The sequence below is a fragment of the Etheostoma cragini genome, chromosome 20 (assembly GCF_013103735.1).
Source record: "Etheostoma cragini isolate CJK2018 chromosome 20, CSU_Ecrag_1.0, whole genome shotgun sequence".
Classification (NCBI taxonomy): domain Eukaryota; kingdom Metazoa; phylum Chordata; class Actinopteri; order Perciformes; family Percidae; genus Etheostoma; species Etheostoma cragini.
Genome location: NC_048426.1, coordinates 12,176,639 through 12,188,551, shown reverse-complemented (window position 1 = coordinate 12,188,551; position 11,913 = coordinate 12,176,639). Strand labels below are relative to the sequence as shown.

The 11,913-nt window shown below is 39.2% G+C and overlaps 1 protein-coding gene across 6 annotated transcripts; it reads right to left on the bottom strand.

Moving 5' to 3' along the window:
* Window positions 1-5,562: 5,562 nt before the first annotated feature.
* Window positions 5,563-11,716, bottom strand: mtfr1l (mitochondrial fission regulator 1-like). 6 transcript variants are annotated; one of them, XM_034859274.1, is made up of 8 exons: window positions 11,580-11,716; window positions 10,596-10,753; window positions 10,311-10,418; window positions 10,089-10,198; window positions 9,428-9,639; window positions 7,801-8,182; window positions 7,369-7,530; window positions 5,563-7,214 (listed from the first exon to the last, which is right to left on the bottom strand). In XM_034859274.1, exons 2-7 carry the CDS (start codon window positions 10,608-10,610, stop codon window positions 7,413-7,415), a joined length of 945 nt encoding a protein of 314 aa, XP_034715165.1. In that variant the 5' UTR covers window positions 10,611-10,753; window positions 11,580-11,716; the 3' UTR covers window positions 5,563-7,214; window positions 7,369-7,412. The 6 variants fall into 6 exon arrangements, with proteins under 6 accessions (XP_034715165.1, XP_034715164.1, XP_034715168.1 ...); XM_034859273.1 differs by having other exon boundaries at window positions 5,647-7,530; XM_034859277.1 differs by having other exon boundaries at window positions 5,647-7,530; window positions 10,311-10,397.
* Between the last annotated feature and the right edge of the window lie 197 nt (window positions 11,717-11,913).

Sequence of the window (11,913 nt, the reverse complement as noted above, 5' to 3'; positions counted from 1 at the left end):
GCCAAGCAAACTGATTTATTAAATACTGGATCCAACAGTGCTGATAATCCCTATAAAACAAGGCTAGAGGGGGTTTATTGGTTGTTACGTCAGTTTCTGTAGTAACAAGGGAGCACAGTAGTCTTTCTGCTTCTCTTCTGTCTTGGATTAATGCATATTACACAGTTCTTTCTCTGAGAACACACAGAATGACTTGTTCATTTTTAACCCTTTGAAAAATGTACGTATGGTATAAATGTGCATTTTTGACCCACTTTTTTTTTACTCGCGGTGACAGCTTTGTGCCTCTTTGCCACCATCTGATCAATCACTGTATCAGGCTTTCTATCTTTTCCTCCAGCTGGAATTGTAAAATAAGATGATCCAACTCTTGTTTTGAGCTACGTGCAAATTCTCCCAGTAACATAGAAATGAATGAAAACAAAATTATCTTCAACCAATTAAACAATAATCTGAAAAGCAATAACCTCCCAATATGGTTTCCTTTCTATACCCGATCAACCATGCCTGCATTATTATAATTTACTGATCATATATGTATCTCACTCAAAAAAGGTCAATATTTTGGTAAAATTAATAACTAAAGCACAATAAAAACTGAACTGTTGTGTTTGTGTGGGGTGCATCTTGAGCTCATTTCTTCGCCGGAGACTCCAGCAGGTTAATCTAGCCCTGGGGACATTAAAGATCTCTCATGTGTACTACATTTGTTTGCCATATTTGGGTGAATGGGTCAAAATAACACAGGTCAAGATGTTTCAATAAACTATGAACAGAAAGCTCATCAGCTTTAAAATCATCAGCCAAAAACAATTTCCATGCCATTACAATTTCGTAACAAACGTCTTGTAGTTGTTTATTCGTCCATCTGTGGCAATGAAAGATGACCAGTGTTTTATATCTCCACAATGTAATACAATCACTTTAAATGCATTAATAGTTTGTCACAAATATATGTACAGTACATGGAGAGCATATTTGCTTCGGTCATTTCGTTTTTTTCTACAGAAACTCCATCATTTATGAATGGAAGCCACATAGGCCCTGATACCGAGGTACCATCTGGGACTTACAAACCAGCCCCCATCAATTTCTTATCACATAGCTTATTACTCTGAGTTGAGGGACAACAGAAAGAGGAGAAAAGAAAATGGGCATATATGTCCCCGTCATTGGCATTATTACAACATTTCTTAAACAGTCATGAACCTGGGCTCATCTTTCATCGATTTGCCTAATTTGCTTTTTTAAATCCTGTTAGGGGCCTTTTCTTTTTTTACAAGACTGTCATTTCCTTTAGATACTTTTGATACATTTTGCTTCCAAGGTAGCTGATTAATGCTAATTGTCCCCCGTGAGGAGCTGGCAGTCTGGAACAAGGCCAATATGATGACTTGCTCCAATTAACGGAGTACAATGATGGATAAGAACACACCCCAGATATGTGGTTGCTGTGCTCTCCTGATACAGATACCACAGCTTTTTCACCTTTTACTTTCATATGTTGGAGGTCACGGTTAAAAGATATTTTGACATTTGGGAGAACAATTCTTGCTCACATTTTTGGATGCTGGATGAAATATTAATACAACACTCATATTTGTCATTTTAAATATGAGGATTCCAAATCAGAACCAGAATCTTAATGGCCAAGTAAGTGTGAACACATACAAAATAAATTGACTCCGGCTCTTTGTTGATCTTAAAGTACATACACAAAAATAGACAAATGGCTAAAAACAAGAAACAAAAGAAGCTTGAGCTTAGCTTAGCTTAAAAACTGAAAACAGGTGGCCCAATTATTTCTCCCAGTAAAGATATAGCCCCATTTAAAACTACAATATGTTACACTTTGGTTTCTAAACAAAATATGCGGGTGGGTGGATTTTGTTACTTTGGACATAGCAGGGCTTGCCGTTTCAATGTCCAATCTTTATTCTAAGCTAAGATAACCTGCTGCTGAATGTAACTTCCTACTTTCTGTAGGTAAGTCTTACGAATAGTATGAATCTGCTCGTCAAACTCTTTTCTCAGCAAGAAAGCAATAATAAGCGTATTTCCTTAAATGTGAAACTATTGTATTTCCTTATGTTGTAGTGTTAGGAAAATAGTTTCCGTAAGAGGAATTTAGCACAAAATAAACGGCAGATTAAGCAAAGAGTTAATTTCATGTCTGATGTTTGATAGAATTACAGATATTTCAATCTGCTTAACAGGAAACATGTTCATCTGTCAAACACAATACCAAAAAAAGCAGTGTCACATTTGATTCGCTGTTGATGACAGCGGCGTTATGGCGTCATCAACAGTGCCATTAACAGTTCCACTTATGGACGCAATTTACTTTGCATCACAAAACAATCATGTTTAGAGGGCAAACCCACTTATAAGACAGAAACACTACCGAGGCCTAAAAATAGAAACAACATGGTGAATACAATGGAGTTCCACATGCTCTTGTGGAGCTGTTCCTGAGTCATAAGTGTTAGTTTTGTGTCTTGATGACGCTGGCAGATGCGTGGGTGACACTGGGGGAGGATTGGGTGGGCACTTGGTAGCAGCAGCTGCTGTGTTCCCCCAGACCCTTCATATCCTCTCAGTTGGCTTCATTCAGCTGGTTGTTGCTATGATACAACATTTGAGATGACACTCAAACTCAACACGCAGACAAACACTATAAAGCTGTAGTATTTTTATCAATTCTGGGATTTGTTTTTTATTTCTGAAACTATTGAAATACCTTGTCCACGTCAAGTTGGTTTGGAGTCGAACTAGGATCATTTGGCTAAAACACTCACACATAATGAGGAAGACAGAGTTTGGGAGCTGTTTTGACCATCATGAACCTCACGGTGCTTCTGGTATTTCCTCTGGTGTTTTCCAAAACATGTCATTTCTATTTTAAAACAGGGGTACATTTTATAAACCCACTAAACTCTTGAGTTAAATGTACTTGTACCCAAATAGCAAAATGTATTCATTTAGCATTGTGAAAAGGTCAGAAAGGCTGCTGTGTGGTTAATTAAATGTTGAAAATAAATCTATTTGAGGGGCAAACATGTTTCCAACATTTAATCATTGTCTCAGTGAACAGTACTGCCAAAATAATACCATTTTAGGAACGGGTGGTAAATAAAGCACTCCTTCACTGTGATGCATGCACATGCATCTTTAATTCATTCCTATTTAAGTTGTATTTGGAAGGAAATGGCAAAAATCATGTTGTCAAAATGTACAAATAAAATAAATCATGAAAAGGTGTGTTTTCTTACAGTTAATGAGTGTAACAAAAAAAAATTCAGTACATCCATATCAACTAAAGTTTAATCCCTGATACGCTTTTAGATAATGGGTGTGGGTGGGAATCTGTATTCATTCATTGCCAGTATGAGTAAAAATCTGATTTTAAAGGTCCCAAGACATGATATGGTGCTCTCTTGACGCTTTTATACAGCCTTGGTGCATAATTACAGCCACTTTGCTCGTTTGAAAGCCATGATGTCTCTCTTTCTCGGGTGGACCAAATTCTCTGGGTAGGCAAAGCAGAGAAATTAGAGGTAACTTCTGACCTCATAAGGGGCAAGGTTACTTTAAAGAATTAAAGAATAACAAGCGCTTTGAATTTGTTTGTTGTATGTGTCAGGCGTCAGTGTAGATTCACGTAAATACCATACATATCCACACTCGTTATATTTCTTTTATTTATATTTCTACTCTGTAACTGTAACACTGCATTTCTCTTCGGGGATCGATAAAGTATTTCTGATTCTGATTCTGATGATAATGTTCCTGGAAGTAACAAATGGGCTTGAAACCTGAGTGCCTCTGGGTGGCATTAGGAAACATGGAGTACATTGGAGTGAAGTTTCTGTTTCAAGTGACAGGTCTTTTTTTATGAAGAGCTTCCAGCAACAAAGGGAGACATTGTTAAAAAAAAGCTCTGAGGCTCAGGGACATGGCAGGTTTGCTGCTTCAATGGCACTCATCACAGAGCTTAGCTAGGGCTACTTCCCCATGTGGTGAGTGTGGAGTTCGGCAAACTACAGAGGAAACGCATAAAGAGACATGTTTTCTCTCAAGTACAAGTCTCAAATATTGATGAGTCAAGTTTAAAAATCCGAACCATAGAAATAGAATGAGAGCGGAATGGACATTCCCAATCAAATGAGCATTGTAGTAGAGTAGTACAAAGAATGGAGAGGCTTCCTTAGTGCACTATGTCCATTACCTGCTTTGAAATTTTTTCACAAGTCTTGTAATGATGAAAATGTGTCAATGTCCCTTTAAACTAAAGGCTTGTATTTATAGGTTTATTAGAGCCTCATTTTGACATGGAGCCCTATTAATTGAGCTCTCCACAGAGATGGATCCAAAATAGGTAGGAAGTCCATTGTGGAAGGTGAAGAGGGACAAAGTAGGCCAAGGACTCTCACAGAAAATAGACTGTGACTCACTGAGGGGCCAGATCATCATGGGAAAGAACAGGAAATGGGAAATAATGTGGGTTAACAATAATCCTTGAAATTACGGGCGTACGGGACTCGTACCCCAAGTGCAGTCCCCCCCGTGGTGTGACTAAGTGAAGATGTGCTACATGTTTTTCACACAGTTACTGTAAAAAAGTGATGCAAGTTTATATTCCAAGCAAATAAACCTTATCTAGGAACATCATTATAAGGCCAACTTAAATGGGAAAATGTTAGCATAAGTGACGGAAGTACAGTACAGTACTTAAGTACTATTTTGCATTAGGCCTACTTGTACTTCACTTGAGTATTCCATCAAAACATAATATATCAATAACTCAGTCTAAATGGTGTCATTCTGCATAATAAGCATTTTTACATTTAATAATGTAGTCCATTTTGCTGGAGACAAATACAATATTGACTTGTATGTGTAAAGTAATACTTTATAGTGTGGAATTGCTTTTACATTTTAGCATAATATCTCAATAGTTCTTTCACCACTGGTTGATATTATGCTGAATGTAAGGCCTGCAATCCCATCTCACTTTCTCTACAGCTAATAATCCCAACTATTGACAGAAAACACTGCTATTGTTTGACTGGTGAAATCCGATGCATCTGTAGAATAGTCTGAGTAACATTTGTGTGGTAAAAAATGGCAAAGTTTTAGGGTGCAAAAAGTTGCTCAGTAACCAAATGTTATTTTTGTCCGCTTGCACTGCCCCCATGTGGTGATACTTGACACCGCAAACACAAATGAAACTTTCCACAGACTTCCACGCTTTAAACAATATAGTCAATTTCAAAACATCAGACAATCTTTATTTAAGTCACAATATGACACAAAAAAAACTAAACATACAGGTAGTGGTGGTGGGCACGACCCAAAACAGATGTACAATGGTGAGAAACCCATAAACTCTACAAGAGAAACAAACTCATTCAATTCTCTGTGGAAAAGCCTTAAGTAAATTGTCCTCCTAACTTATTATCAGGACTAGGGATGCATTTGGAAGAGAATGCTGCGTAAGGTTCAACATCTTAAGTAGAGACGCTCAGTGAATATATTTAAACTGGCATATAGTAGTTTTTCTTAGATAGTGGGTTTCTACTTCATCACTCTGTCTAATGAGGAGATTTAGTATTGAGAAATCCCCAAAGACAAGTCAAGGGCCAATCTAGCAAGAAAAAAACCCCACTAATTCCACTGCATACAGCGACACACATATGGGCACAATCTTGTTTCAATCCAAAAAGATAAACATAGAAGTATATTTTACACTGTAAAACGAGACCAAGGGACTCCTAGCCATGTAGGCATACACATGACAGATGAAAACAAAGTAGGAGTGACATGTTTGGAGAGAAAAGTGTCATGACAGCAAGTCTTTTCTTGTGACGGGTTATTTTGAACAAACATTCAGCATTACCACACACACACAACCGTTATGTTTGTTAGATTAAAAACATGGGGCTCTTAATAAAGAGGATGGAGGGCAGATTCAGGAAAGGACATGCAAAGAGCGGTGGGCAGAGTACAACAAACCCATGGCACTTCAATTAATATGGTAATAAAATCAGGCTTCGGAACAGGCAATAGATCTGTGGTAAGGCATTAACAAGAATATCCGTCGTTATCATTGGGACTCACAAGCATTTTACCCGTGGCTTTGTCAAAACTGCATACCAAATGATGTAAAAGCACTCTTACACATAGATCAGTTGTCTCTACCCAAACTGAGAACACCTATTTAATATTGCGTCATTAAAGGTGGTTTCAGCTAGTAATTAGAACAATCTACACAGGGTGGAGATGTGTGTTCAAAAAAACCTGTACAAGATTGTATTGGTCACTGCCTTACTAAAAACAAACAATGATGGGTGCACATTTTACTTACACACTTCCTTAGATTTTTACACCACAGAGTTGACTTTTCAAACTGCATCATAATGCTCCTTTCACTTGGGGCGTCAAAATCAGTACCTTGTGGTTCAGTGACTATCATTCTATATGTTAATCACCAACAAGAGGACAGGCATAAGGTTGCAGTGGAGCAAGCAACATACGGTACACGATGCATGGCACTGCATTTCCAAACTCAGACGTGTAATGCAAATATTAACAGCAACCATCTCGAGTTCTATTTCCCACACACGCTGTGATAAGATACAGTACATCTCTGCACGTGTACACTAGATCTGTTCTATTTGTACATAAAATATGTTCAAGTATGTCACAAGTATGTCACTTAAAGAAGACAAAGAATTTGCAATGTTTCTGGAGAAAAAACACTTTTTCTAGCATGATGGATATGCTTTTTAAAAGAGACAATTCTGACTTTAAGTCCAAAGTCTGTGTTATAAATGTTTGCATGTCAGCCCCTCCCCAAGGTTCTATAACACAATCAAAATAAATTGCATCTAAAATTAAATCAGTCTGGACACAGAGTAAGTTTCCAGACAACAGTCTGTTGAGTCCTTTTTCAAAATACATTTAAACATAAAAACTTTTTTTTTTTTTTTTTTTTATAAATAGAGAAATAAACTGGATGCAATATGTGATTATTGTTATCAAGAATTGCTTGTTCCCCGTCACACAGCAACAGCACTGTGAGGTTCACATATGGTTTATGGTTATGTCCGAGACGAAATTATTTCTTTGTTCTAGCTCTAGCAGACAGCTATTGCCTCGGGTTTGAGGAGCAAGGTTGTTGATCCTTGGGTACATATTTCACAGGCAAAGGCCTACAAATTATGAGGGAGAAAAAAAAACAACAACTGCTAAGAACCCACAAGAGACCTAAAACTGTAAAACATTGACAATGATGACCGACAGCATTCCTTCAAGGGCTCATAATTATAGAAAATATTTAAAAAAAAAACTCCTGTCCTGACTTACATGGAGCCGCAGGATTGGGTATTGACGATAAACGCGTGATCAGGCTACTTCCGTTTCACAGCGTCAGTATCTTCTTCCTTCAAGACAAACTTTTTCCTCAGAGCTTCTGAAATTAGAGAGGCTGAGTCCTCCTCTCTAAGGGACGTACAGCCTCTGTTGTACCTGCAGAGACGACCACCAAAAAAACAACAACCATGTACTGTATGAGAGGGTATAATGTTATTTTAACTTCATAAAGAAATAGTACCGTAAATAAAGAATTTTCTTTAAAGGAAGAGTTCAGCATTTGGGTTAATACACTAATTTGCTTTCTTGCCGAGAGTTAGAGAAGAAGAACGATACCAACGATACTCTCGTGTCTGTATGACTTTATCAGAAAATAAGAAAATTCAGATTGAGCTTTGTAGCTATCGGCCTGCTGACAACTCTTACCTGTCCTTGCTCATCTTCATGCGGTTCATGTCCTTCAGGATGTCCATAACATCAGCAAAGCTGGTGGACTTTGATAGCGACACTGTATCCTCCTCTGCCTCGCGGAAGTCCATGCTGGGTCTGTCCAGGTCAAAGGTCGCTGATGCCGTCATGGAAACAGGCGGCAGAGGGTCAGGGACAAGCTCCGACACCACAGACACCACATCTTCCTCTTCTTGCTCCTCCTCCTCTTCCTCTTCTTCCTCCTCCGTGACATCACTGATGACAAAGGAAGCAGCTGCCGTGGCAGCCGGCTGGTAGGGCGCCGTCTCGAACGGTGCCATGGAGAAGCTCATACTTGTGTCGTCAGGAGAGAGCAGGTCAGGGGTCAGGGGGTTTGAGCCTGAAAGAAAAAAAAGAGGAGCAGGGTAGAGAAATGAGTTTTTAATTATTCAGTAAAGTTGGACAGTGTTGAGAGGAATAAACAGGACAACTCTTAGGGCCCTATCTTGCACCTGGCCCAAGTGTCTTTGCTAGTTTAAGACCAACGCAGTCAATTTTCCGTCCAGCTCACAACGCTGTTACATTAGCAATAGAAGTAAAATAGAATGTAACGCACCAAGAAAACCGGCGGAGCATTTCATTGTTATTTTAACAGCGCATTAGTAAAATGCACGTAGGCTAATGCACAGCGTGCGCACACTATGCTTGCAACACACACAGTGAAGCGCAGCAAAACACAAACATGCAAAAGATTACAAATAAAAATATTATGGTGCAAATCAACCATCATAAAAAGCAATGCGCCTAGGTACAACGAGGCCTGGCTTTTCAAGGAATGGGACAATTCTGTGCACCTGGTGAGATGATCCTTTTTTCCGCCAACAAACTAACAAAAGTGGATTTGGACATGCCTTAAATGCACCTGCGCCATTCGATTCATGCCGTGTGTTTAGATCATTAGAATAAGCCCCTTAATGTCAATGTGGAGTTCGAATGCCATTTCTAATGTGAATTTCTAGCTTGCGTATAGGTATGCTATTGTTGTCTTAAGTACCTCTCCTCCCAAGAGGCAATATGCCTTAAATGGTGTGCTGTAGGAGAGTCTACATTCCAATCAATCAAATTTTCTTTTAGCAGTATGTGATTTCTTCATGAGACAAGCATTTATGGGTGTAAACCTCCCCTGAAATCGCAAATGCTTCTAGGATCACAATACCTACCTAACAGCTTAACTGCATGAGCAATTGCTTGAAAATGAACAGTTTAGGAAGCAGGCTCAGTTGACAATAGTGCTTTAATCTGATAGCTGAAGTTCCTTGTATGGTACTTTTCAGATAACATCAGAAAATAAGTTTAAATTAAATTTTCCCAAGTGACACACAGAACTATAGTACCAAAGAGCTTCAGGTGAATCAGGGCATTCAACTTGGCAACAAAAGATTCACAGTCAAACGAAGACAATAACCCTGTGATGAAACACAGGCTCATTAAAGCAATTTTAAATCGACCTTGCTCTGAGAAGCTTAATGAATCATGGTCTGAAGTAAAAGAGAGTTTCAAGTTAGGAATGTTACCAGTTCTCAAGTCCAATTCCAAGTTCAAGATCTACAATGTATATTGTGTACACTTTGATTTAGCTACCTACCAGAATCACTAGCCACAATCTTGGCTATCTGTGCACGGAGTCTGCTGAGCTCATCCTGCAGGGCGGTAGTACGATTCATCGCCGTCACCCCAGGCTTCCTTAGCCCTTCCACCCTTTTGCACTCACGGCGAAAGTTGGGTACAGATGAGTTCCTGTGGAGTACCAGGAGAGGCGTGGGTCGCCATTCGTGTTTCAGAGGACGAGTGTCACTCCTGAAAACAGAAGAGTGGGTTATCAGTGTTACTGAACAGAAAACTTTACTATAGCAGAACATCAGGGGGTTGAGTCCAGCTTTTGAAGTATGCTTTCATCTGATGTTTCTCTTTTACTGTATCTACTCATCCGAAAATGCCTTAGTGCTCATCAATACTGCATCAGCGGTGTATTATAGGTACATTACAATCCAATGGCACTACAATAAATCCTTCTTTAAATTGATAATGTTCTGTATTCACCGCCTCATACGGCTGCAAAAATCAGCATAGAGCTGAACATTACAAAAACCTGATTTCTAACAATGTACTGCAACGTTTTTGGCTGCACATGTACACCTAATAAGATGAAAGCTTAGAGAGTCTGGAATAATGCAGTCATAGATTAGTGACTTGGCACTACTCCATAACCTTAGTGGTTGTCTCTTATGGCTTGGCTGGATATTTACCGCACTCTGGCATATGTCTCTTCTTCATCTGCAACAATCCAGGCTATGTCTGCCAACGTAGGAACCATAGGGCCATCCATAGGTCGATGACGGGGAAGGCCCGGTAGTTCCTGAAATATGCATAAGTTAAATGTTGTATACACAAATATTTTTAGTGCAATGGGGAAATGTGATTAATAGACAAAGAAGATTATGTGCAGGATTTATAGATCTGATATTTACCTCGAAACATGCCCTTTGTGGAGCCCTAAGTGGAAGAGTGGAACCTATTCTTCTCACAACACTACGGGTGGAGCCATGAGGCTTATTCTGCCAGATAGGAATAACTTCCTGTGGAGCATATGTTAAAAAAACACAGTCTCTACACAGAGTATAATACTTTAACGTTAGTGCTTAGTCTAGAATTTTCATTCCTGCACATCATGTGCATGAATACCAGGAGAAAGGTAGTGTTAAGTTAAAGACATCAAGTTAAAGACATCATTAACTGCAAGGAAACATACGTACTGTGTCTGTTTCCATGGTGATGGTAGGTCAGTCTCATCCGCTGGAAAGTTTAACACCAATGCTTTGTGCATGCAGTGGCTAAAGAGAGAGTAGTTCAGTGGACAGAGGCCATGTCAGTGTGACCCCTTGGAATATAAATTAGGGATTTGTTAGAGCACCTGTCGGGAGACACAAGCAGGAGGACACTGCATTATTACACCCACTAACACAAAGTCCAGCTTCTGATTTTGTAACATTAGCTTAGTTTTCGCTATTATGTATAATCATAATTGATATAATGTTATTTTGTGTTAGGTAGAGCTGGCTAAATCAGAATTATATTTGCAAGAGAGGCCTGAGTAACGTTACTGCAGAAGAAATGGTTAAAATCACAGCCTGTCACACGCAAGACAATACATACATAAGCATTAGAAACATATGTGGGTTTTGTACAATAAGTAGACAATCTTACAATAAGTAGACAATGTGCACTTAGAATCTTTGACGTCATGCGCTGTACAATAAAAAAAAGGAGTCATACAATAAAAAAAAGGTTATTAAATTAAAACTATTAAAAGGGTTCGGCAATCTAACGCTAGCTAATGTCAGTGCTACTTTTTCTAACCGTTACATCAACACATGAAGGAAAGGGTAAGAATCATCAGTGCCAATTTAGCTAACGTTAGGTAACTTAAAACAGCTAGCTTCATTTAATTTAGTTGACGGTACCGCCACAGGCTGATTTCACTACCGTTATCGTTGATTGAATATGATGAACGACAGAAAGACAGCTTTAATGCAGGGATTTGTGAATGGCTCTCATTCCATCATTAGTCGGTAGCTACGGGTATCAAACACAAACGTACACAGTGACCGTCAGTTAGCGTTAGCAGCACCAACACCGGCCCCCTGGTTGACCCTCAACAGTAAACTAACACCCCCATTTTTACCGTGTTTCGCCTGCCCCTCATAAAATGCAATCAATGCTGCAAGAGCGCAACTTACAGTAGATTAGGGCTGTATCTGAGAAAGCTATCCGTGGAATTATTTACAAGACGCAGCGTCTGTTCATCGTCTTTCAGACTGGAGTTGTGTTTTTGCTCATTAGGCCGGAAACCTGCGCCTCCCTTCCCTGGGATTTGATTGGCTGGAGCTCCATGAGCTTGCTTCATCAGAACCTAGAGACGAGAGCGCCCTCTAGAGGTGGAGGCGAGCAGCGCTAAATGCAGGATAAAAAGTTGGACTTTTTTTATTTTTTAAGTTTTAAAAAAAAATAATAATCTGTACGCATAATGGCGTATAAACGAACAAAAAGGCAACATACATAAGGACTTCTTCC

Bases quoted from the DNA above. Each gene is read 5' to 3' on its own strand.
- mtfr1l (XM_034859274.1), bottom strand. The intron at 8,183-9,427 runs GTAGGTAGCTAA...TTTTTCTTTCAG, and splicing joins GATTGTGGCTAGTGATTCTG to GCTCAAACCCCCTGACCCCT. The intron at 7,531-7,800 runs GTAAGAGTTGTC...TCGTCTCTGCAG, and splicing joins ATGAAGATGAGCAAGGACAG to GTACAACAGAGGCTGTACGT.